We start from the raw sequence: 25031 nt of genomic DNA on the forward strand, positions 1-25031 counted from the left end.
AGAAAAAAGAGAAGAAAGAATAGAGGAGAAGACTTCCTCTTCTTCCTCTCCTCTTCTTCCCCTTCTTCCTCGCCTCTCTCATGAATGTCCGGCGTTCTCGACCCCCCCCCCACGTGTCAAAGAAAAAAAAGAAGAAAAAAAAGAGGAGAAGAAGAAAGGAATAGAGGAGAAAAGAGAAAATAGAATATATATTCTATTTTTCTCTTCTCCTCTATTCCTTTCTTCTTCTTCTCCTCTTCTTTTTCTTCTTTTTTCTTCTTCTTATTTATTTCTCCTCGTCTTCCTCTCCCCTCTCGGCGACCCTACACCCCCTCTCGACCCTCGACCCCTAGGCGACCGTCGACCCCCTCTCGACCCTCGACCCCTAGGCGACCGTCGACCCCTCTCGATAAAAAAAAGATGAAGAAGAAGAAAAAAAAGAGGAGAAGAAAGAATAGAGGAGAAGCTCCTCTATTCTTTATTCTCCTCTTTTTTTTTCTTCTTCCTCTTCTTTTTTATCCTCTTGTTCCTCTCATGTTTTTCCCCGATAACATTTTTTTCTCTGAGATAGTTAGTGTTCCCGAGTGAACCGGAGGGGGACATTGGTCATATTTTCTATGAATGTTCTATATACATACATCCATCGATATCATTCCATACATACATATACATCTACATTATATATGAACAAAAAATATCAAAATTCATCATACATACATCTACAGTATATATGAACAAAAATTATAAACTTTCTCCCCAACTCATACATACATACATACATACATCTACATCATATCAATATTTTGCAAATTAAGGAGCAGGGAAGGAAGGAGAGGATGGGGCGGTAGCTACCTCTCCCGGAGGGATCGGGGAGGAGACGCGGGCGGCCAGCGTCGGGGGCGACGGCGACGAGGATGGGCTCTGGGTCGGCGAGGGCGAGGGCGACGGCGGGGCGCGCTCGGCGGCGGCGGACGGCGGAGCTCGGGGGCGGGGCAGGAGCTCGGGGGCTCGGGGATGGCAGAGCTCGAGGGCGAGGGCGAGGGCGACGGCGGGGCGGCTCGGGGTCGGCGACGACAGCGAGGCAGGGCGTGCTCGGGGGCGGGGCAGGGGCAACGGCGGCGACGGCGAGGCGAGCAGAGGGGCAGCCTGGCGGCGACGTCGGGGCGGGATCGAAGAAACTGTACCAAAATTTTCACAAGTGTGGCTTATATAGACGGAGCATTGGTCCCGGTTGGTGGAACCAACCGTGACCATTGCCCCCCTTTAGTCCCGGTTGGTGCCACCAACCGGGACCAAAGGCCTCTTTTCGGCAGCCCAAAGGGCGGGAAGCGAAGGCCATTGGTCCCGGTTGGTGGCACCAACCGGGACTAAAGGGGGGCAATGGTCACGGTTGGTGCCACGAACCGTGACCAATGCCCCCTTTAGTCCCGGTTGGTGCCACCAACCGGTGCCAACAACATTCGGTAACCACATACAAACTTCCTTTATAACCCTAGCGTCATCGAACCTTAAGTGTGTAGACCCTACGGGTTCGGGAGACATGCAGACATGACCGAGACGTTCTCCGGTCAATAACCAACAGCGGGATCTGGATACCCATGTTGGCTCCCACATGTTCCACGATGATCTCATCGGATGAACCACGATGTCAAGGACTTAATCAATCCCGTATACAATTCCCTTTGTCTAGCAGTATGTTACTTGCCCGAGATTCGATCGTCGGTATCCCTATACCTTGTTCAATCTCGTTACCGGCAAGTCTCTTTACTTGTTCCGTAACACATCATCCCGTGATCAACTCCTTGATCACATTGTGCACATTATGATGATGTCCTACCGAGTGGGCCCAGAGATACCTCTCCGTCACACAGAGTGACAAATCCCAGTCTCGATTTGTGCCAACCCAACAGACACTTTCGGAGATACCCGTAGTGCACCTTTATAACCACCCAGTTACATTGTGATGTTTGACATTTAGAAAAGCTTTAGCATACGAACTACACGATCTTTGTGCTAGGCTTAGGATTGGGTCTTGTCCATCACATCATTCTCCTAATGATGTGATCCTGTTATCAACGACATCCAATGTCCATGGTCAGGAAACCGTAACCATCTACGTATTGATCAACGAGCTAGTTAACTAGAGGCTTACTAGGGACATGGTGTTGTCTATGTATCCACACATGTATCTGAGTTTCCTATCAATACAATTCTAGCATGGATAATAAACGATTATCATGAACAAGGAAATATGATAATAACTAATTTATTATTGCCTCTAGGGCATAGTGCTAAACGACTCTCAGGCTTGATCTTCGGTAGGAGGTGTCGAGAGAACTCCAGGGACGAAGGCTTCAAATGAAGTAGCTGGAGCTGGTGGAGTAGCTGCTGGAGGTGGAGCTCGAGTTGTAGCTGCTGGTGCTGATGCTGTAGCTCTAGTGTCTGTCACGGGAACTGTAGCAGATCTCTGTCCTCTGGGCACAAAAGCATCTGTGGTAGACTTGCCCTTTTTCTCCTCTGCCTCCTCCTCGGTGAGACTGAGATTACAATCCCATCTTGGTGAGACCGAGATCCTATCGGTGAGACCGAAAAGACTAGGGTTTCTGGCAGTGGCTATGTCAACTGAACTCGGTGGCTCTGGATAGGAAATTTTGGTGGGGCCGAGTTGGACTTTTGGGTTTAGGACATATGTGGATATGAGAAAGTAGTGGAGGGTTTTGGAGCATATCACTAAGCATTTTGAGCAAGAACCTCATTAAGCAACACCTCATCCCTTCTTAATAGTATTGGCTTTTCCTATAGACTTAATGTGATCTTGGATCACTAAAATAAAAATGTAGAGTCTTGTGCTTTGAGCTTGAGCCAATCCTTTGTCCTTAGCATTTTGAAGGGTCCACTTTCTAATCCATGCCATGCCAATCATTGAGCTTTCCTGAAATATTTATCTTGGAATAGCATTAGCTCAATGAGCTATATGTTGTTAGGAATTACCAAAACCACCCAGGGATAGTTGCACTTTCAGAAAGAGACCCGAGGACTGTAGGTTTCACTAGTGGCTTCTCTCGAGAAAAACTAGCAAACGGTGGGTAAACAAATTACTGTTGGGAAATTGATAGAACTTCAAATAATCATGACAATATCCCGACGCCTTGGTCTTGGGCTTCTGATGAGCCTCTCTTTGCGTAACCCGGCCCCTCCTGGACGGCTTACACAAATAGTCATATCCCCAACATTAGGCCCCAGATTGATTTGGACCGGTTCATGTCAATCTTTGAAAACCTTATGAACTGGCCTTTAGTCTTCTGTCTTGTGTGAAAATTGTAATCCGCCATGACGTCATCATCTGGATCCGGGTTAAATCATCGTGACGTCATCTTCAATAAAACTTATATTTTAATTCATCATATCTTCAACGGATCTCTGCCTTTACTGACCCTCCCGAAAATCGAGGCGTCGGGGCCGCTGGATAATGATGTCTTGGTCTCCTCGTTTCTCGCGTCGTCTTAGTCAGCCCCTCCTTATAAATAGACGCAACCTAGGTCTTTTTCATTTCCTCCGGTCGTCTTCCTCCTCGCGCTCCCTTCTCTGCCGCTCGAGCTCCGCCGCCGCCACCGTCGGAACCCTCGTCTTCACCGACTCAGGCCGCTACATCACCCTGTTTCTTGATCAGAAAACGACGGCAACTCTCCGCAGTTCTTCCGCATCGGTGAGTTTTCTTTCCCCCCTTTCTCAGATCTGCATTAGTACTTCCTTGAGTTCGTCGACGTTCATCGCCGCCCGACGTAACCTCCACTAGTTCTTACCTCTAATACCTTGCTCAGATCGTAAAAACCACATAGAACTGCTGCGGAGGATGTTTTGTGCTTACTCTGTACAAAAATAGATCTCATTTCCTTGTTTTGGGAGCCCTCCTTGAGTATATGAACTTCCCTGTGCTGTTTTAGGTCTAGAAGTTTTTCCTTTTAAGAGCATCGTTTGATCCAAAATAATAATTGCAATGTGAAACCTGTTTGCTCCACACTTAGCCAAAAATTGCGTCTGTTGACTCTGTTTCAGCCATAGTAGTTCGTGTAACCGGTTTAAGATAATACCAGCTGCCAGCACCGCTTGCTTCTGGCGACTTAAGAAAACCTTAATCATCTTAATACCTGCAGCTGTTAAACATTATCATATAGTTACGTGTATGTCATTAGGCCCCTTCTTAAGCTGCCATCTTAAATAACCCAATAATGCTTATTCTCCGGGTTATAATAAACCGGAAAATTTCCTTTGTCTTGTTTGTAGGCTTCAATTTACACAATGGCACCCAAAGCTGTCAAACCCCCGGTGACCTGCAACTGGGTCAAATCCACCGTTATGAGCAAACTGTCCGAGTTTGTAAAGTCTGGCCATCTGCCCAAGAAGGATGTCATGTCTTATCATGCTCCTGACCCGTCTGAGGAGAAACCTCAACCCAAGGAAGGGGAGGTAATAGTTTTTACGGATCATATGAGCCGGGGATTCGCTCCACCCGGTTCAAAATTCTTTAGAAATGTTCTGCACTTCTTTGACTTGAGACCTCAAGATATCGGGCCCAATTCCGTGTCAAACTTCTGCAATTTTCAAGTCTTCTGTGAGGTTTACCTTGGAGAAGAGCCTAGCCTACTTTTGTTCAGGGAACTATTCTATTTGAACCGGCAAAATGAATGTGCCAACGGGCCCAGTCTGGAACTTGGCGGCATCTCAATTCAGAGGCGGAGAGACTGCCTGTTCCCTTACGCTGAACTGCCGAGTCACCCCAAAGACTAGAACCAGACATGGTTCTACTGCCAGGATACTTCTCCGGCTGGCGAAAATCCACTGCCCGGCTTTCGTGCCTTGCGCCTTGAATCCACTCACCCGCTGCCGGATAAGTTGACTGCTATTGAACGTCTGCCACTTGCCCCCATTACCAATAAAATCAAAGCTCTTTTGGGGAACGGCTTAGATGGCATCGACCTGGTTCGGGTTTGGGTTGCTTGGAGAGTAATTCCGTTAAGCCGACGCCCCGGCTTAATGTGTAGTTACTCAGGCGAGAAAGATGACCCTCAGCGTCATAGTCCTGATGACTTACCAGATGACGTAGTAGAGGCTACAACCCAGTCCTTGTTGAAGGAGGGTACAGTGACCAGTAACACCTTCAGCTTACTGCCCTTCTGCAAGAAGAACCCGGCCCCTGCTGTAAGTCATCAGCCTCAATGATTACTTTTACTATGCCATACTTTATTCTTACTCATAACCCTCTATAACCCTTTATAGGCTAATGACAATTTCTGGAAAGTCTAGTATGATCATGAGGCGGCCAAGCAAGCCAGGGCGGCCAAGAGAGCCAAAAGAAGAACCGCCAAGCCCACCACTTCAAGGAAGAGGAAGCCAAGCGCTTCTGAGATGTTTCAGCTTGACAATTCTGATGATAATGAGGAAGAGGTAACTTTTCAATTTCCCTTTCTCCTTTATTATTACCTTACTGATATTAACCTTCTTTCAGGAAGATACGGGCAACAGCCAACCCGTCGAGGAAGAGGTAACTATAATCTCCTCCGACTCCGAACTACGGCCGCGTCAAAAAATTCGAAGAGTAACCCGGAAAGTAAGATTTTCACACCCTTTAGCTTACCAAGATCCTGACTTTCTTTTGAAGCAACATCAATTTGAAAGCCGGAGGTAGACCCAGACCAGCAAGGATGCAGAGCTCTCCTCTGGCTTGCCTGACACAACCCGGAAGCGTCGGACTAAGGTTATCTCTGACTTATCCCCTTTTTTACCTTTGGCGGGTCTAATCCGTCAACCTCTCAATTCATCTGACTCCAATTATCAGGATACATCTCCTTCATCCGGCGAGTCTATGCAGTCAAACATGCCGGCTTTTAAGACTGCCCCTGGGTAATATCAATTTATTTACCTTACATTTTTCCTTCCTCATGTTTCTGTACTCATCCTTTTTGCTTTGCCCATAGCGTGCAAGTTAAACCCAGGAAGAGAACCAAGAAAGATAAACCGGCCCAAGACCCTGTGGTGACTGAACCGGAACAGGGTATGGCTGCTCCCGACTCTTCTACACATCCGCCGCCGCCTGAGCCGGCTCAAGATATTGCAGTACCAACTTCTGACCCTCCTACTGAAGATATTCTTGATGGTTCTGTTAATCCGGAGGCACCTAGCCCGGTCAAAGCGGCTGACCCAGAAGTGGAATTTCTCAAGGCTCAATTCGTTGAACCGACCAGGCCCACCGTCCTTGCCAAATGTTCGGCTAAAGAAGAGTTGTTGGAACGTCGTAAGGCCAAGATGGATATCACCGACTATACTCATTTGAGTATTGGAGAAATTGTCTCGGGCTACATCAACCAGGTGCAAAGCAGCCGTGACCTGGAAATTGACATGGTGAAGCAAATACAGCAAAAATCTGAGGTATGACTTATGCTTCCTTACTTTCAATCATACTTACTGTACCAGCCCCCAAGTCTATTGCTTATGAGTAAATATGTTGTAGACTTAAAAACATTGTTAGAGCTGCTTGTCCGGCTTAAAGAGAAAATATTTAAACCGGCTATAATACAGTACCTTTAACCTGCAACACACATTAGCCCCCAAGTGCCAAGTATCTTTGCTTGCAAAGTATTTGGGACTTTAATATCCAAGACCGGCTTAATCAGTTAGAAAGCTTCGGTATACATTAGCCCCCAAGTGCCAAGTATCTTTGCTTGCAAAGTGCTTGGGACTTGACATTATTTACCATAATCTTGACTATTATCTGGTGCAATGCAGGCCACCATAAGTCAATTTGAGTTAGAGATTGCTGACCTAAAGAACCGCCTGGCAGCCCAGGAAATTGAAATTCAAAAGGCCAATTCCAAATTTGAATTCAGCGTCTCTGAACAAGAGAAGTTGAAGAAGAATTTTGAGTCGGAGAAGAAAATCTGGGCTGACGAAAAGGCCGGACTGGTGACCCGGGCCGAGACAGCAGAAGCATCACTTGCAGAAGTAAACACCGAACTGACCGGCTTAAAGGACCAGGTATCTCAAATGGTCTCAGCAATCTTTGGTAAGTACCAATATATGAAAACTTAAATACTGCAAACCTTTCGTTGATAAATGCCTTAATTCTTATCTTCGGCTTACCTTATGCTTTTTAACAATATAGGCCCCAGGAGTACCAACCTTAAGCAAAATATGATGGTCAAGCTGAAGGCAGTGTATACACTGGTGGAACAACTTTACACTGGGTCACAACGTGCTCTGGCCGTTGTGGCTTTATCTAATGACATTCCTTGTCTCCTTCAAGATGTGCTGAAAAGGCTTGCCGTACTCCCTCAGCGGGTTCAAGAGCTAAGGTGGGCATCCGCAAGAGCCGGGGCTATAGCAGCGTTGAGCCGGGCTAAAGCATGGATTCCAGAACTAGACCCGGCCGACATCGCTCTTGGATACCCGAGTCTAAAGGAGGATGGCACCTTATTTGACGAGGCAGACTTTACCGCCTGTGTGAAAGACATACGCCCGGTGGCTACTCTTATTGGGAATGACACTGATCTGACCAAATATCAACCGGGTTACGATAGGGAGAACCGGAGGATTCCAACACCTCATTACCATGAAGTCAGTCTGGTTCCTCCAACTCATAAGCACACTTTTGCCCCTGAAGTCGACCCAATCGGTTTAATAGATGATGAAGCTGAGTTTGAGGCCTTGAGTGGCATTGACTGGGCCTCATCATCCTTCCAGGACAAAGCAGTCGGCGGAGAGGCGGAGAAGGATAACCCGGAAGCTTTAGGTCAACCCCAAGAGTAAATTGCCAGGAACCACCTGCTTATGTCGTTGTAAAAAAAACAATGCCGCATCATTCAGACTCGGGGAGTCTTGTAATAGAGTAGAAAATACTTTGAGTTTTGTTATGCCTTCGCGCATGCTTATGGCTCTTAATACTTGCATAAGCCGCCATCACTATGCACTCGCAGTTTATATGAATCTGTTATGTCCTTGCAGAAATGTCTTGTATTGCCCTGCACATAAGACAAACAGAAATCCCTTGGCGACTTATCGCGTTGAGGGTCACATAAGCCTTGATAACCCGGAATATACACCGAATAATTACAGGAAAACCAACTTATGATTAAACTTAGTAGACATAATCATAATGATATACCTGTGATGCTTACGGTTATTTTTCCGGTTTATATAACCCAACCCCTGAGGTTAAGTTTAATTCCTGAAAATTGGCATATAAAAGTTCACCTGGTACTTAGCAACCTGAGGTAACCAATATTAACCCGGAGGATTGCAATCTACTCCATTGTATTTTCAAGAGGGTCTCAATATAGTCAAATATTGACTTTAGAAAATATGATGAATAATAAACAAAATTTTAAAGGCCTCTGATTCGAATACGATCAGTAAACCGTTCCAAAGGGGTTGAGCTAAGATTCAGATGCGATCATATAGCCCCCAGTGGCTGTGGCGATGCCGATCAAGTGGGTATCGACAGCTATGTTCTCTTTGGTTCGAATACAACCTATGTTTGAACAGGAAGCCCCCAAGTGACCATAAGAGTTGTTTAATGACGCTGATTCGAATACGATCCACGTCAGACCCAAAGGGGTTAAGCTATGATTTAGATATGATCAAGAAGCCCCCAAGTGGGTTTGGCAGTATGCCGATCAAGTGGGTATCGACAGCTATGTTCTCTTTGGTTCGTATACGACCTATGTTTGAACAGAAAGCCCCCAAGTGATCACAGCTAGATTCAGATATGATCATAAGCCGGACCAAAGGAAAGCCGGATTCAGATATGATCCGCTTCTCCTTGGTTATCTCCACCACCTGACAAAGAAAACACATAAACCTTTTTTGGGAGTGGAAAAAAGGACAGAGGTCCTACTTTATTGCTTTATGTAATATATACATAGTATAAATATATACACATTAGAGACGGTGGCTCAAGTATAGTAAGGTCGAAGATGAGCGATATTCCACGGCCGGCGGGTCTCCTCCTCCGACTTACGTGAGTCTTTGTGCTCTGGAACATTGATAAGGTAGTATGACCCGTTGTTCAGATTCTTGCTGACCACAAAGGGTCCTTCCCAAGGAGGGGATAGCTTGTGCATGTCAGATTGATCCTGGATGGGCCGGAGCACTAAGTCGCCTTCCTGAAAGGTTCTGGACCTAACCCGGCGGCTGTGGTAGCGGCGCAGGTCTTGCTGGTAAATCGCCGAGCAGGCTATTGCCAAGTCTCGCTCTTCATCCAACAGGTCAAGTGCATCTTGACGAGCTTTTTCGTTGTCAGCCTCAACGTAAGCCACCACGCGAGGTGAGTCATGCCGGATGTCACTTGGCAGAACCGCCTCTACTCCGTACACCATGAAGAAAGGTGTGTAACCCGTGGACCTGTTAGGTGTAGTGTTGATGCTCCAAAGTACAGAGGGTAACTCCTCCACCCAACAACCCGGCGTCCGTTGTAAGGGGACCAAGAGCCGTGGCTTGATACCTTTCAAGATCTCCTGATTGGCTCTTTCTGCTTGGCCATTGGATTGAGGATGAGCCACAGCCGAAACGTCAAGCCGGATATGCTCTTGTTGACAGAACTCTTCCATGGCTCCTTTGGAGAGGTTAGTGTCGTTATCAGTTATGATACTATGTGGAAAGCCAAAACGAAAAATCACCTTTTTCATGAACTGGACCGCCGTGGATGCATCACACTTACTGATTGGCTCCGCCTCAACCCACTTTGTAAACTTGTCAACCGCCACCAAGAGGTGTGTCTTTTTATCCTTAGACCTTTTGAAAGGCCCGACCATGTCAAGCCCCCAGACTGCGAACGGCCAAGTAATTGGAATCATCCTCAATTCTTGAGCTGGCACATGGGCTCGTCGTGAGAACTTCTGACATCCGTCACATTTACTAACCAGATCTTCTGCATTAGCATGAGCCGTCAGCCAATAAAACCCATGACAGAAAGCCTTGGCCACAAGAGATTTGGAGCCGGCATGATGACCACAATCGCCTTCATGAATCTCATGGAGTATCTCCTGACCCTCCGCAGGTGACACACAACGTTGAAACGCTCCAGTGACGCTGCACTGATGTAACTCGCCATTGACGATTGTCATGGACTTGGACCGCCGGACGATTTGTCTTGCCAAGGTCTCATCTTCAGGCAACTCTCCCCGGGTCATGTAAGCCAAATAAGGCACTGTCCAATCCGGGATAATGTGGAGAGCCGCCACCAGCTGTGCCTCCGGGTCTGGTACTGCCAGATCTTCCTCTGTAGGTAACTTGACAGACGGATTATGCAAAACATCAAGAAAGGTGTTAGGCGGCACCGGCTTACGCTGAGATCCCAGCCGGCTTAAGGCATCAGCCGCCTCATTCTTCCTTCGATCAATGTGTTCCACCACATAACCCTTGAAGTGCCCAGCCACAGCATCAACTTCACAACGATAAGCCGCCATAAGGGGATCTTTGGAGTCCCACTTGCCTAACACCTATTGAGCCACAAGGTCTGAGTCTCCTAAGCACCTTACCCGGCTCAAGTTCATCTCTTTGGCCATCCGGAGACCATGGAGTAAGGCCTCGTACTCATCTGCATTGTTAGTACAAGGAAACATAAGTCGGAGAACATAACAGAATTTGTCACCTCGAGGGGAAGTTAATACGACTCCAGCCCCCGAGCCTTCCAACTGCCTGGACCCATCAAAGTGAATAGTCCAATACGTGTTATCGGGCTTCTCCTCAGGTGCCTGTAGCTCTGTCCAGTCATTGATAAAATCCACCAAGGCTTGAGACTTAATGGCAGTACGTGGCACATACTTCAAACCATGAGGCCCGAACTCAATGGCCCACTTGGCGACTCGTCCTGTGGCCTCTCTGTTCTAGATGATGTCTCCCAAGGGGGCAGAACTCACCACAGTGATAGGGTTACCTTGGAAGTACTGTTTTAGCTTCCGGCTTGCCATGAACACCCCGTAAACAAGTTTCTGCCAATGAGGATACCTTTGCTTTGACTCAATGAGCACCTCACTGACATAATAAACCGGCCGTTGAACCGGATGCTCCTTACCAGCCTCCTTGCGTTCCACCACAATTGCAACGCTGACAGCTCGTGAATTAGCAGCCACATACAACAGCAAAGGCTCTTTGTCAATGGGAGCTGCAAGAACCGGCGGCTCAGATAACTGCCTCTTCAAATCCTCAAAAGCAGCATTAGCAGCATCACTCTAGACAAAGGTGTCTGCCTTCTTCATCATCTGATACAGCGGCAGGGCCTTCTCATCTAACCGGCTTATGAATCGGCTTAAAGCAGCAACACGACATGCCAGTCGCTAAACATCATTGATGCATGCCGGCTTAGCCAAAGAGGTGATTGCTTTGATCTTCTCCGGATTAGCTTCAATGCCCCTGTTTGAGACCAAGAATCCCAAAAGCTTGCCTGCAGGTACACCAAATACACACTTCTCCGGGTTAAGCATCATCTTGTAAACCCGGAGGTTATCAAAGGTTTCTCTGAGATCAGATATCAGGGTTTCTGTCTCTCTAGACTTCACCACTATGTCATCCACATAAGCATGAACATTGCGCCCAATCTGATTGTGGAGACAATTCTGTACACACCGCTGATAAGTCGCCTGGGCACTCTTGAGCCCAAAAGGCATAGACACATAGCAGAAGGCTCCAAACGGAGTGATGAAAGTCGTCTTCTCCTGGTCCTTAACTGCCATTTTGATCTGATGATAACCAGAGTAAGCATCCAAAAAGCTCAAACGCGCACAGCCCGCCGTAGCATCAATGATTTGATCAATACGGGGGAGAGCGAAAGGATCAGCCGGACAAGCCTTATTTAAGTCCGTGTAATCCACACACATCCGCCAGGTGCCGTTTTTCTTGAGCACGAGCACCGGGTTAGCCAACCACTCCGGGTGAAAAACTTCAATAATGAACCCAGCCGCCAAGAGCCGGGCGACCTCCTCTCCAATAGCTTTTCGTCGTTCCTCATTGAATCGCCGCAGAAACTGCCTGACCGGCTTATACTTCGGATCAATATTAAGAGTGTGCTCAACGAGTCCTCTCGGTACACCCGGCATGTCAGAAGGCTTCCATGCAAAGATGTCCCGATTCTCACGGATGAACTCGATGAGCTCACTTTCCTATTTAGGATCCAAATTGGCACTGATGCTGAACTGCTTAGACGAATCGCCTGGAGTAAAATCAATAAGCTTGGTCTCTGCAGCCGACTTAAACTTCATGGCCGGGTCATGTTCCGTGGTTGGCTTTTTGAGGGAAGTCATATCCGCTGGGTCAATGTTATTCTGATAAAACTTGAGCTCCTCTGTTGCACAGACAGACTCGGCATAAGCCGCGTCGCCTTCTTCGCACTCCAGGGCCACCTTTCGACTTCCATGCACAGTGATGGTGCCCCTATAACCCGGCATCTTGAGCTGCAAGTAAACATAACACGGCCGCACCATGAACTTGGCATAAGCCGGCCGCTCGAACAAAGCGTGATATGGACTTTTGATTTTGACCACCTCAAAGGTTAACTTCTCAGCCCTAGAATCATGCTCGTCTCCAAAGGCCACCTCCAGCTCAATCTTACCAACAGGATATGCCGACTTACCAGGCACCACTCCATGAAAGACGGTATTGGAAGTCTTTAAGTTTTTGTCAGTTAAACCCATGCGCCGAAAGGTCTCATAAAAGAGGATGTTGATGCTGCTACCTCCATCCATGAGCACCTTAGTGAATTTATATCCGCCGACCTGCGGTGCCACCACCAAGGCTAGCTGACCCGGATTATCAACCCGGGGAGGGTGATCCTCCCTACTCCAGACAATGGGCTGTTCTGACCACCTTAAGTAACGGGGGACTGCCATCTCAATAGAATTCACAGCCCTCTTATGAATTTTCTGATCACGTTTACACAAACTGGTGGTGAACACGTGATACTGACCACTATTTAGCTATTTTGGATGGCTCTGATATCCCGACTGCCGCTGCTGTTGACCTCCTTGACCAGACTGCTGGTGGTTATAACCGCCCAGGTTTCCCTGAAAACCGGACCCTGAACTGCCGCCCGGGCCATGAAAGCCGCCACCCCCTGAACCGCCGCCCGGGCCTTGATTGCCATCAAACATATTGGAATTCTTGAAAGCCTTCATGATTGCACAATCCTTCCATAAATGAGTCACTGGCCGTTCCCGGGTGCCATGTTTCGGACAAGGCTCATTGAGTAGCTGTTCAAGAGATGGACCTGACCCGCCGAACCAAGGGGGTGGTTTCCCCTTGCGCCTCTGACTGTTACCCTGTGCATTAGCCACAAATTCCGGGTTACCGTCCGCCTTACGCTTATTGCCTCCTTGATTTGTCGGGTTATGCTGCTGACCCTTTCCATTACCGTTCTTCTTTCCCTTCCTTGTCTTTTCCTCATCAGACGCGGGATCCTTGGTACTATCAGAATCGGCATACTTGACTAAAGCCGCCATCAGCGTCCCCATATCATTGCAATCACACTTAAGGCGCCCCAGCTTCTGTCTCAGAGGCTCAAAGCGGCAATTTTTCTCCAGCATGAGAACTGCTGAGCCGGCATCCATCTTGTCAGACGAATGTATTATCTCTTTGACCTGGCGCACCCAATGAGTCATGGATTCGCCTTCCTCCTGCTTACAATTTGTCAAGTCCACAATCGACATAGACTGCTTGCAAGTGTCCTTAAAGTTCTGGATGAAATGAGCCTTTAGCTCTGCCCATGAACTAATAGAATTGGGTGGTAAGCCCTTTAACCAAGAACGGGCCGTTCCGTCCAACATCATGGTGAAGTATTTAGCCATCGCTGCGTCACTAACCTCCAGCAGCTCCATGGCCATCTCATAACTTTCAATCCACGCCCCAGGCTGTAAGTCGGCCGTATAATTCGGCACCTTTCGAGGCCCCTTAAAATCCTTGGGCAGACGTACATTACGTAGAGCCGGTACCAGACAAGGAACACCTCCGGTTCTAGTAGCAACTCCCGCCTCAACAGAAGTCGTTGGATAAGCCGGTAAGTCCTGTTGGTCTGCTAGCTGAGCCGCTAGCTGAGCCGCCCGCTCGTCCTCCTGACGTATTCGGTCCTGCACCGGGTTATACCCGCCAGGCTGGTTCTGGCGCTGAGCGCTGCTTGACAAGGCCTCTGACTCCATGTGTCTGCTGTAACTTGGGCTCCGGTTTTGACGAGGCGGAGCTAACCAGGGCGAAGGAGTTGAGTGAATCATGTCCCGGCTGTAGGAGTAGGTCTCTTGCTGAGCCAGAGCTGTTTGGAAAAGTTCCCTGATCCTCCGGGTTTCCACCGCTGTCGGATCATCACCATCTACTGGGAGAGCCGCCAAACGTGCTGACGTTGCGATTAAGTTCTCCATGGGGTTGGAGAAGTGACCCGGTGGTATTGGTACGTAACGGGGCGGTGCCATATTGCCGTGAAGAGGCGCCGTCACCTGAGGCTGGACCGGGCCTCCCGCTCCGGATGTCATAAACTGATTTGCACCTGGCGGGTTACTCGGGCCGGCTCCAGGTGTAGCAAAGAGATTCCTAGGATCATAAATCTGAGGTAAACGGGACTGAGTTTTCTGATGTCTCCTCCTCATTACCTCATTAGATGCGTTCAGGCTCAGCGTGAGCTGAAAAGCCTCTGCCTGAAGTTGCTGCGCCCGTGCGTCCAAAGCCGCCCGCTCTGTGGTCAATCTAGTATCTTCAGCTGCTAAGGTTTCCTTGGCCTGGGCGATCTCCTCACGAACCTGTGCCACATCTGCCTCATGCTCAGATTGGTTCGCAGGGATGACCGTAGAGGTTAACAGGGCCGTGAGTTTATCCATGAGATCCATCAGCACCTGAGCCGGTGAGCGCACAGGGCCTCCTGCCCCGGCTGCTCCTAACCCGGACGTTATCGCTGCTGATGCCGTAGAGTTTTGGCCGGGTTGAGTACTAGCCATGAAGACTCCTGCCCAGTTTGGCGACTCAGAGGGGTCCGGAATAGTACTGCCATCGGAACAGCCCCCCAGCGCGCCCTCTTGAACTTGATACAGCGAATCTGTTGAGCCGGCGGACGATTCACCATCGGAGAGGACGGCCATCTCACCACCACCTTCAGATCCTTCAGAAAGTTCCCCTCCGTGGATGCAGCCCACGAAGGCACGCTTCACGACGGGTTGAGCTCGGGCGGGTCTCGCACGCTGAGCCATCTCGACGAGGTCGGCGCAGCTGTCCGGCTCAGGGCCCGGCTCACCAATCCACCCGATGAAGACGTGGATTCCGCCAAAGGGGACCCGGTACCCGTACTCAATTGAGCCGGCGTCGGGGCCCCAGCCTTCGTCGTCGATGTAGATCTTGCCGCGACGACTCTTGGTCATCCGGCCAACCGCGTATCCCTTGAGCCCTTCGAAGCTGCCCTTCAAGAACTCAAATCCACCGTGCGCTGGCCCCACGGTGGGCGCCAACTGTCATGGAATTGTCACGGCAGATGTCCTCTTGCAAGGACTTGTTCGTGGAGCCATCGCAACTAGGAAGCTTAAAGGGGTTAATCGGGACAAAGGACACGAGAAGTTTATACTAGTTCAGCCCCTTGCGGAGAAGGAAGGCCTATGTCTAGTTGGGTTGGTATTGCTTGAGGTTTCGATGACCAGGGAGCGAGATACGCTATGCCCGGTTCTCGATGAGTTGTTTCTTGCCCTAAGCTGCTGGCGGGTCGTCCCCTTATATACACGGGTTGACGCCCTGCGGCCTATAGAGTCCCGGCCGGCTCATAAACAGTGTCCGGCTCGGCGACTAGTTACTTCTACCTTACAGTACAAGTTATACCATCATGGCGGTTTATCTTTACGGGCCTCAGAATCTCCTGTGGGCCTTTAGGCCTTTTAGTGAACCGCCATCTTCATGCCTTGGTCTTGAGCTTCTGATGAGCCTCTCTTTGCGTAACCCGGCCCCTCCTGGACGGCTTAAACAAATAGTCATATCCCCAACATGGGGGGAGAGGAAAACGAGAGGCAAATGGCAAATAATGTAATGCGGGAGATAAGGGATTTGTGATGGGTACTTGGTATGTTGACTTTTGCGTAGACTCCCCGGCAACGGCGCCAGAAATCTTCTCTGCTACCTCTTGAGCACTGCGTTGGATTTCCTTGCAGAGGAAAGGGTGATGCAGCACAATAGCGTAAGTATTTCCCTCAGTTTTTGAGAACTAAGGTATCAATCCAGTAGGAGGCTACGCGCGAGTCCCTCGTACCTACACAAAACAAATAACTCCTCGCAACCAACGCGATAAGGGGTTGTCAATCCCTTCACGGTCACTTACGAGAGTGAGATCTGATAGATATGATAGGATAATATTTTTGGTATTTTTGTGATAAAGATGCAAAGTAAAATAAAAGCAAAGGAAATAACTAAGTGATTGGAAGATTAATATGATGAAGATAGACCCGGGGGCCATAGGTTTCACTAGTGGCTTCTCTCAAGAGCATAAGCATTTTATGGTGGGTGAACGAATTACTGTTGAGCAATTGACAGAATTGAGCATAGTTATGAGAATATGTAGGTATGATCATGTATATAGGCATCACGTCCGAGACAAGTAGACCGACTCCTGCCTGCATCTACTACTATTACTCCACTCATCGACCGCTATCCAGCATGCATCTAGAGTATTAAGTTCATGAAAACAGAGTAACGCCTTAAGCAAGATGACATGATGTAGAAGGATAAATTCATGCAATATGATAAAAAACCCATCTTGTTATCCTCGATGGCAACAATGCAATACGTGCCTTGCTGCCCCTGCTGTCACTGGGAAAGGACACCGCAAGATTGAACCCAAAGCTAAGCACTTCTCCCATTGCAAGAAGATCAATCTAGTAGGCCAAACCAAACTGATAATTCGAAGAGACTTGCAAAGATAACCAATCATACATAAAAGAATTCAGAGAAGATTCAAATATTGTTCATAGATAATCTTGATCATAAACCCACAATTCATCGGTCTCAACAAACACACCGCAAAAAGAACATTACATCGAATAGATCTCCACGAGAGAGGGGGAGAACATTGTATTGAGATCCAAAAAGAGAGAAGAAGCCATCTAGCTACTAACTATGGACCCGAAGGTCTGAGGTAAACTACTCACACTTCATCGGAGAGGCTATGGTGTTGATGTAGAAGCCCTCCGTGATGGATGCCCCCTCCGGCGGAGCTCCAGAACAGGCCCCAAGATGGGATCTCGTGGGTACAGAAGGTTGCAGCGGTGGAATTAGGTTTTTGGCTCCGTATCTGGTCGTTTGGGGGTACGTAGGTATATATAGGAGGAAGGAGTACGTCGGTGGAGCAGCAGGGGCCCCACGAGGGTGGAGGGCGTGCCCTGGGGGGTGGGCGCGCCCCCCTACCTCGTGGCTTCCTCCTTTGTTTCTTGACATAGGGTCCAATTCTCTCGGATCATAATCTTCCTAAAAATCACGTTCCCAAAGGTTTCATTCCTTTTGGACTCCGTTTGATATTCCTTTTCTGCGAAACTCTGAAATAGGCAAAAAACAGCAATTCTGGGCTGGGCCTCCGGTTAATAGGTTAGTCCCAAAAATAATATAAAAGTGGATAATAAAGCCCAACAAGGTCCAAAACAGTAGATAATATAGCATGGAGCAATCAAAAATTATAGATACGTTGGAGACGTATCACTGATCCATCAAAAATCTCCGTAAAGTTTCGTTGCATTTGGACTCCGTCTGATATTGATTTCCTGCGATGTAAAAAACATGCAGGAAACAGCAACTGGCACTTAGCACTATGTCAATAGATAAGTACCAAAAAATGATATAAAATGACTATAAAATGATTATAAAACATCCAAGATTGATAATATAACAGCATGGAACAATAAAAAATTATAGATACATTGGAGAAGTATCAGAACTATATATTTATTCGTCACATGATATGTGTTTTGCTTGGAGCGTCTTCTGTTTTTGTTTGTTGTTTGAATAAGTACTTAGATCTGCAATCTTGATTTGGAGAGAGTCCTCGCATAACTACTTAATTGTTTGACTACTCATTGATCCTCACTTATATCTATTGAAATCGTTTGTCATTTACTCTCGTTCTTCACTTATATCCTAAAAGTAAAATTATTGAATGAATTAAATATCATAAAATTGAAATTATATGTGCTTCATATGCTTGTTTCATATGCTTAGTAGTAGTTCACATTGGGTTTAGAAAGTAAAATCTATTGAAGTTTGACAATCATAACATTGGTCATACAAGCAATTAATGAATGACTAGTATAAGGAAGAAAACTTTCACATACATATGCATTAGCTTGGACATCTTTTATGATTGTGAATACCCATTAATTATTTTTAAACTTGATCGAATTAGTTGAAGCTGGACAAGGAAAACAACGTAATGAGTTATGGTTGGGTATATTTGCATTGAAGTTATATTGTTATTGTCGCTGCTAAATCTGGCATATCTCGGGGTAGGGGTCCTAAGCTTGGCATCTTGGTGCGATGATAACAGGATGAACAAGGGACACAAGATTTTACCCAGGTTCAAGCTCTCTCGAAGAGATAATACCCTACATTCTGCTTTTGATTGTGTTGATATGGGGGATCGTACAGAGTACAGATATCTAGCACGGGATTGTTGATCTAAGTTGTAATGTAATGATCTATTGACTAGCCTGGCCTCGGTTCATATAATATACCGGAGGCCTAGGATAATAGGAGTCCTCGTCTTATATGTCAAGTTTTATGGAGTCTTCCTTGTATATGTCATGGGCTACCCGAAGAGCTCATTAATTAGTTAACCGCCATGGGGGGGGGCTAGGCCCGATCCACCTGGTAAGGAGTCGACATGGTGAGTACCCCCTAGTCCAGGACACAGTCAGTAGCCCCCTGAACCGGTCTTCAAGTTAGGGGCATTCCTCGGTTCTTTTGAACTGTTCTTCATCTTTGGTCGTCGGTCTTGAAAGCTGGTTCAACAAATCTTCCCATCTCCGATCTTGAAGATTGCCGAGATGTATCCAAAGAGTTCACACGTCGAGTATCCGAGGAGCCCCTTCTAAGTTTTTGACCTTTATCAATGCCTTTTTATTTTTATGCCACACCTCAGGTTGAAAGTTTTTCCCATGCAACGGTGTACTCGTGCTTCTGAGCTCCAATGTCGAACTGCATCCGAGGTATCTTTTGCAGCTGAACTCCAATGAAAATATGCATCTGAGGTGTCATAGATTACCTGGTACTTGAAAAAGTTTGAAGGAGTTCAATTAAACATAATGCCGGAAACATCCTCTATTGAACCAGCCAGTCGCATCCAAGCTTTATGATAGACTGCTTTTGAGGTGGTGCACAACCTCGGCCTTGGGCTGATTTTTTGTGGATATTATTTTTTCGATTGGTGCAATTTATTCTTTGCCGAGATATATAGTCAATACTCCTCAAGGTGTGTGTCGGCCTAAAATCCGAGATGCACCTGAGGAAAACATAAAACCGTTGATCCCAGTAGCCCTGAGACTCAGGTCGATTCGTGAAATCGGCCCGAGGATCAACTCCTTTCTTGGCAACATACTTAGGAACGGAAACACGACACACAACAGCTCCTGAGACTCGGGTTGGGTGCGGCCGACCAACCTGAGGAAACTATCTATCCTCTAGTAATTGGTCAAATGCATAAGTGGGCGGAGCCTGGTACAGTACACGTTCTACTCTAATGTAGATGGACACATAATTCCTATTTGCAAGAATAAGAACATCATTAATTCTTCCCATAGGCTTTTTAATAGTAGAATCCGTCAAGTGCAAATTTAAAGAACATTCTTCAAAATCGGTAAGACCAAGCCCATCACATAAAGATTTCGGGATTATAGAAACACTAGCACCCAAGTCACATAAAGCAAAACACTCATAATTTTTAATCTTCACTTTGATAGTAGGTTCCCATTCATCATGTAATTTTCTAGGAATTGAAACTTCTAATTCCAACTTCTCTTCAAAAGCTTTCATCATAGCATCAACAATATGTTTAGTAAACGCTTTCTTTTGTTCATAAGCATGGGGTGAATTAATCATGGATTGCAACAAAGAAATACGATCAATCAAAGAGCAACTATCATAATTAAAGTCTTTGTAATCCAAAAGAGTGGGCACATTGCTAGTTAAAGTCTTGACCTCTTCAAACCGACTTTTATCAATTTTGTTGACAAGATTTTCACCCTCCGAATTATCGGGATGCCTTCTAGCTAAAGTTGACTCTTCTCCAGTCCCTTTATTATCAATCTCAAATTTACTAAGAAAAGAATCAATAGAAGGAACACCAATCGTTTTAAGATCTTCATCATTTTATCTTCTAACGAGATTGGTTTGGCGGTCATTTGATTTACTAAGGTAGCTTGTGCATCGGATATTTCCCTAGAAAACTTTCAGCAAAAGCATTTTTAGATTGAAGATTGCAAAATTCTCTACTAATATCATCAAGTTGTTTTGTTATAGCATCTAGCACAACGAAGTTCCTTGAGTTCTTCGATAAAATATTTATTATGCTCAAATTGTGTAGTCATATATTGCTTAGTACTTTTCTCAATTTCGAGCAAAATATTGGGGTAAGGAACATCATAATATTTTCTTTGAGGCATCATGACTACGCAAACAAGAACACACACAAAAACAGATCTGGCAAGAAAATGGCGAACGAAAAAGAGGGCGAATAAAACGGCAATTTTTGTGAAGTGGCGGAGAGGAAAATGAGAGGCAAATGGCAAATAATGTAAATTGTGAGGAGATGAGAATTTTGATTAGGAACCTAGTAGATGTTGAATATCCTCCCAGCAATGGCGCCAGAAATTCCTTTTGATGCGGCTTGACGCTATGTCGGTATTTCCCCAAAGAGGAAGGGATGATGCAGCACAGCGGCGGTAGGTATTTCCCTCGGTGATGACACCAAGGTTATCGAACCAGTAGGAGAACCAAGCAACACTACGTAAATAGCGCCTGCACACAAATAACAAATACTTGCAACCTGATGTGTAAAAGGGGTTGTCAATCCCTTTCGGGCAACGGTGCCAGAAATGGGCAAATGGACCTGAGAGAGTTGTAAATATTGATAGATCGAACGCCAAATAAAATATAGTGCAGCAAGGTATTTTTGAATTTTTGGTTTAATAGATCTAAAAATAAAAGCAAAGGAAAATAGATCGCAAAGGCAAAATATATTGAGAAGAGACCCGGGGGCCGTAGGTTTCACTAGCTAGTGGCTTCTCTCGAGAAAAATAGCAAACGGTGGGTGAACAAATTACTGTTGGGTAATTGATAGAACTACAAATAATCATGACGATATCCAGGCAATGATCATTATATAGGCATCACGTCCAAGATTAGTAGACCGACTCCTGCCTGCATCTACTACTATTAATCCACACATTGACTGCTATCCAGCATGCATCTAGTGTATTAAGTTCATGGAGAAACAAAGTAATGCAATAAGAATGATGACATGATGTAGACAAGATCTATTTATGTAGAAATAGACCCGATCGTTTTATCCTTAGTGGCAACGATACATATGTGTCGGTTCCCCTTCTGTCACTAGGATCAAGCACCGTAAGATCGAACCCACTACAAAGCACCTCTTCCCATTACAAGATAAATAGATCAAGTTGGCCAAACAAAACCCAAATATCGGAGAAGAAATACGAGGCTATTAGTAATCATGCATATAAGAGATCAAAGAAGACTTAAATGACTTTCATGGAAAAAAGATAGATCTGATCATAAACTCAAAGTTCATCGGATCCCAACAAACACACCGCAAAAAGAGTTACAACATATGGATCTCTAAGAGACCATTGTATTGAGAATCAAACGAGAGAGAGAAAGCCATCTAGCTACTAACTACAGACCCGTAGGTCTACAAACAACTACTCACGCATCATCGGAGAGGCACCAATGGACACGATGCACCCCTCTGTGATGGTGTCTAGATTGGATCTGGTGGTTCTGGACTCTGCGGCGGCTGGAACAAAATTCCGTCGACTCCCCTAGGGTTTCTGGAATATTGGGGTATTTATAGAGCAAAGAATCGGTGCGGGGGAGTCCCGAGGTGGGCACAACCCACCTGGGCGCGCCTGGGCCCCCAGCGCGTCCTGGTGGGTTGTGCTTCCCTCAGAGCACCTCCCCAGGTGCTGCTTTGGCCCATTGGGTGCCTTCTGGTCCATAAAAATTCTCCGTAAAGTTTCGCTGCGTTTGGACTCAGTTTGGTACTGATATTCTACGATGTAAAAGACATGCAAAAAATAGCAACTGGCACTTGGCACTATATCAATAGGTTAGTACCAAAAAATGATATAAAATGACTATACAATGATTATAAAACATCCAAGAATGATAATATAATAGCATGGAACAATAAAAAATTATAGATACATTGGAGACGTATCACCCCCTCCGGTAGAGTGCCGAAAAAGGCCTCTAGATCAGATCTCGTGGTTCTAAAACTTGCAGCGGCTGGAAAGTATTCCGTCGACTCCCCTAGGGTTTCTGGGATTTTAGAGTATTTATAGAGGCAGAACTAGGTTAGTGGACGGTGCTCGAGGGCTCTACTACCCACCAGGGCGCACCCTGGTGCCTAGTGGGCCCCTCGAAGACCCTCTCGTGTGCTCCAGAAGCTTCTAGGGTCCATTACTAGAAAAAAATCTCCAAAAAGTTTCTTGGCAATTGGACATCCGTTTGATATTGATATTCTGCGAAGTAAAAAACAAGCAAAAAAAACAGCAACTAGCACTGGGCACTAGGTTAATAGGTTACTCCTAAAAAATGATATAAAGTTGCTACTAGATGTATATAAAGCATCCAAGATTGATACTTTAATAGCATGAAACAATAAAAAATTATAGATACGTTGGAGACGTATCACATATCATGAGTTTTGGTTGGAGCGTCTTGTATTATACGAGTCTTTGCTTGTTTTTGTTTTTTAGTTTGTCACAATCATCCATGCTGGACACACCTATTTGAGAGAGCCATAATGATGTCTTGATTTTTTAGAATTGCTCTAGGTGCTTCACTTAAATATTTTTGAGCTAGGCAATTGCTCTATGTGCTTCACTTAAATCTTTTTGAGCAGGGTGGTCATTTAATATTGAAGAAATATGCTCTCATGCTTCACTTAGATTATTTTGAGAGTTGATAAATTTTAAAGAAACTTGCTTTCACGTTTCTCTTACATTATTTTGAGACTTGATTTGATAAATTTTGAAGAAATATTTATGCTCTCATGCTTCACTTGAGAGTTGATAATAGCAATGCTAATCTGTATAATATATGAATTTGGCCCAAAGTGATAGATATTCAAGAGGGATATAATAAAAACTTTCATGAAGATCATTGGATATTATAAACTTGATTCCTTGCAATAGTTTTGCAATATAGAGACAGTGATATGTGAGTCATGTTGGTGAGTAATTATGCTTTAGTAAGAATATTGGTGTCTGCCCCCTAGGTGTCTCCGTATTGAACTCCTCCTTGGTTATTTCATCGTGTTGGTCATAGGTTGCTCCAAAACACCTGTAGACACAAGAAAACAAAGAAAGCTAATAAAAATCAACTAAAATACTAAATGTGCAATGCTCACAACGAAAAGTGTAAATATCGGTAATCATGCATAATGGACAACTATTTAGTTCAATGGAACATGGTATATAAAGATAACATGCAGCAAATGAGCTCTAAAAATGCGTAAAATATAGAGCCATCATGCACCTATACGATTTACCATTGTATTGGGTGTGTTGGGACACAAGAGATTTCTTATATTTGATTGCAGGATTGTTTGAGAGAGACCATCTTCATCATACGCCTCTCATGGATTGGTAAATGTTAGGTCATCCACTTGAGGGAAATTTGCTTCTATCCTACAAAACTCTGTGCTTGGAGGCCCAACAGAGTCTACAACAATAAAGTTGCGTAGTAGACATCAATCATGTCATCATACCTCATGCATTACTCTGTTTGTTATGAACTTAGTACCTAGAGAGGCAAGCATAGAAGCGCTCTTGAAGTGGGGTAATAGTACTAGATGCAGGAAGGAGTCGCTCTACTTGTCACGGAATTAATGTCTATATACATGATCATTACGATGAATACGTCATAACTATGCGTTTTCTATCAATTGCCCAACAGTAATTTATTTACCGACTGTATGCTTTTATTTTGAGAGAGAAGGTTGTAGTGAAAACTATGGCCCTAGGTCTACCTTTATCATATTACTAAAATTAAAAATACCTTGATGTACTTTATTACCTTTTATTTTGTTTTGCAATTTATCTATCTACCACTATCATATTTAATCCTTGCAAGTAACGAGTTCAAGAGGATTGACAACCCTACTACCCGCATTGCGTGCAAGTATTTGCTCTTTTGTGTGCAGATACTGTTCATTAGGGTTTGTGTGATTTTCCTTTTGGTTCGATAAACCTTGGTTCTCACTAAGGGAAATACTTATCAGCTACTATATTGCTTCACCCTTCCTCTTCAGGGAAAATCCCAACGCAACTCACAAGTAGCAATATACACATGCAAATTCTATGTAATCCGTGTGCAACTATTATTATTCTCTTCTTCCTTCTTTCTTTCTTGCCTTCGCAGCCGCTCCACCAACCCCGGCCGCCAAGCCGCAGCCCTGCCGAAACTCTACGTCTCCGTCACCTCCAGTGCTGCAACATGGCTCCGCCCCGCTTCTCCTCTGTCGTTGTGCAACCCTTGTCCTCCGACCGCCCGCCAGGTACCATCCACTATTGCTATACTCACCATGCCCGGCAACTATTCGATGAACCACCGGAGCTAAAAATAGGTATCCCTTCTTCTTTCTAGTAATAGATTCTGCTTTGGAGTACATATACGAGCAGGATGTTCAGTCGTCCGATGGCTCATTGGACAAGGAGGAGTACTCCAAGATGGCGATGATGCAGGCGGTTCTTGAAGACACGGAGCGAACGGAGGAACATGTTCTCAATTTCAAGGGCTCGATCAAGGGTCATTGAGTG

The 25031-nt window shown here is 45.8% G+C and overlaps 1 protein-coding gene across 1 annotated transcript; it reads left to right on the plus strand.

Moving 5' to 3' along the window:
* The first annotated feature begins 7020 nt into the window (after positions 1–7020).
* Positions 7021–25028, plus strand: LOC147988202 (uncharacterized). Its single transcript, XM_087534240.1, has 4 exons — positions 7021–7039; positions 7139–7778; positions 24634–24769; positions 24894–25028. Exons 1-4 carry the CDS (start codon positions 7021–7023, stop codon positions 25026–25028), a joined length of 930 nt encoding a protein of 309 aa, XP_087390366.1.
* Positions 25029–25031: the final 3 nt, after the last annotated feature.

The sequence above is a fragment of the Triticum urartu genome, chromosome 1A (genome assembly GCF_056163025.1).
Source record: "Triticum urartu cultivar PI428250 chromosome 1A, HENAU_Tu73, whole genome shotgun sequence".
In the NCBI taxonomy this organism is placed as follows: Eukaryota; Viridiplantae; Streptophyta; class Magnoliopsida; order Poales; family Poaceae; genus Triticum; species Triticum urartu.

Excerpts from the sequence above, each read along its gene's own strand:
- LOC147988202 (XM_087534240.1), top strand. Across the intron at positions 7,779-24,633 it reads GCTTTAGGTCAACCCCAAGA|CCGCTCCACCAACCCCGGCC; the intron begins GTAAATTGCCAG and ends TTGCCTTCGCAG. Across the intron at positions 24,770-24,893 it reads GTCCTCCGACCGCCCGCCAG|GATGTTCAGTCGTCCGATGG; the intron begins GTACCATCCACT and ends ATATACGAGCAG.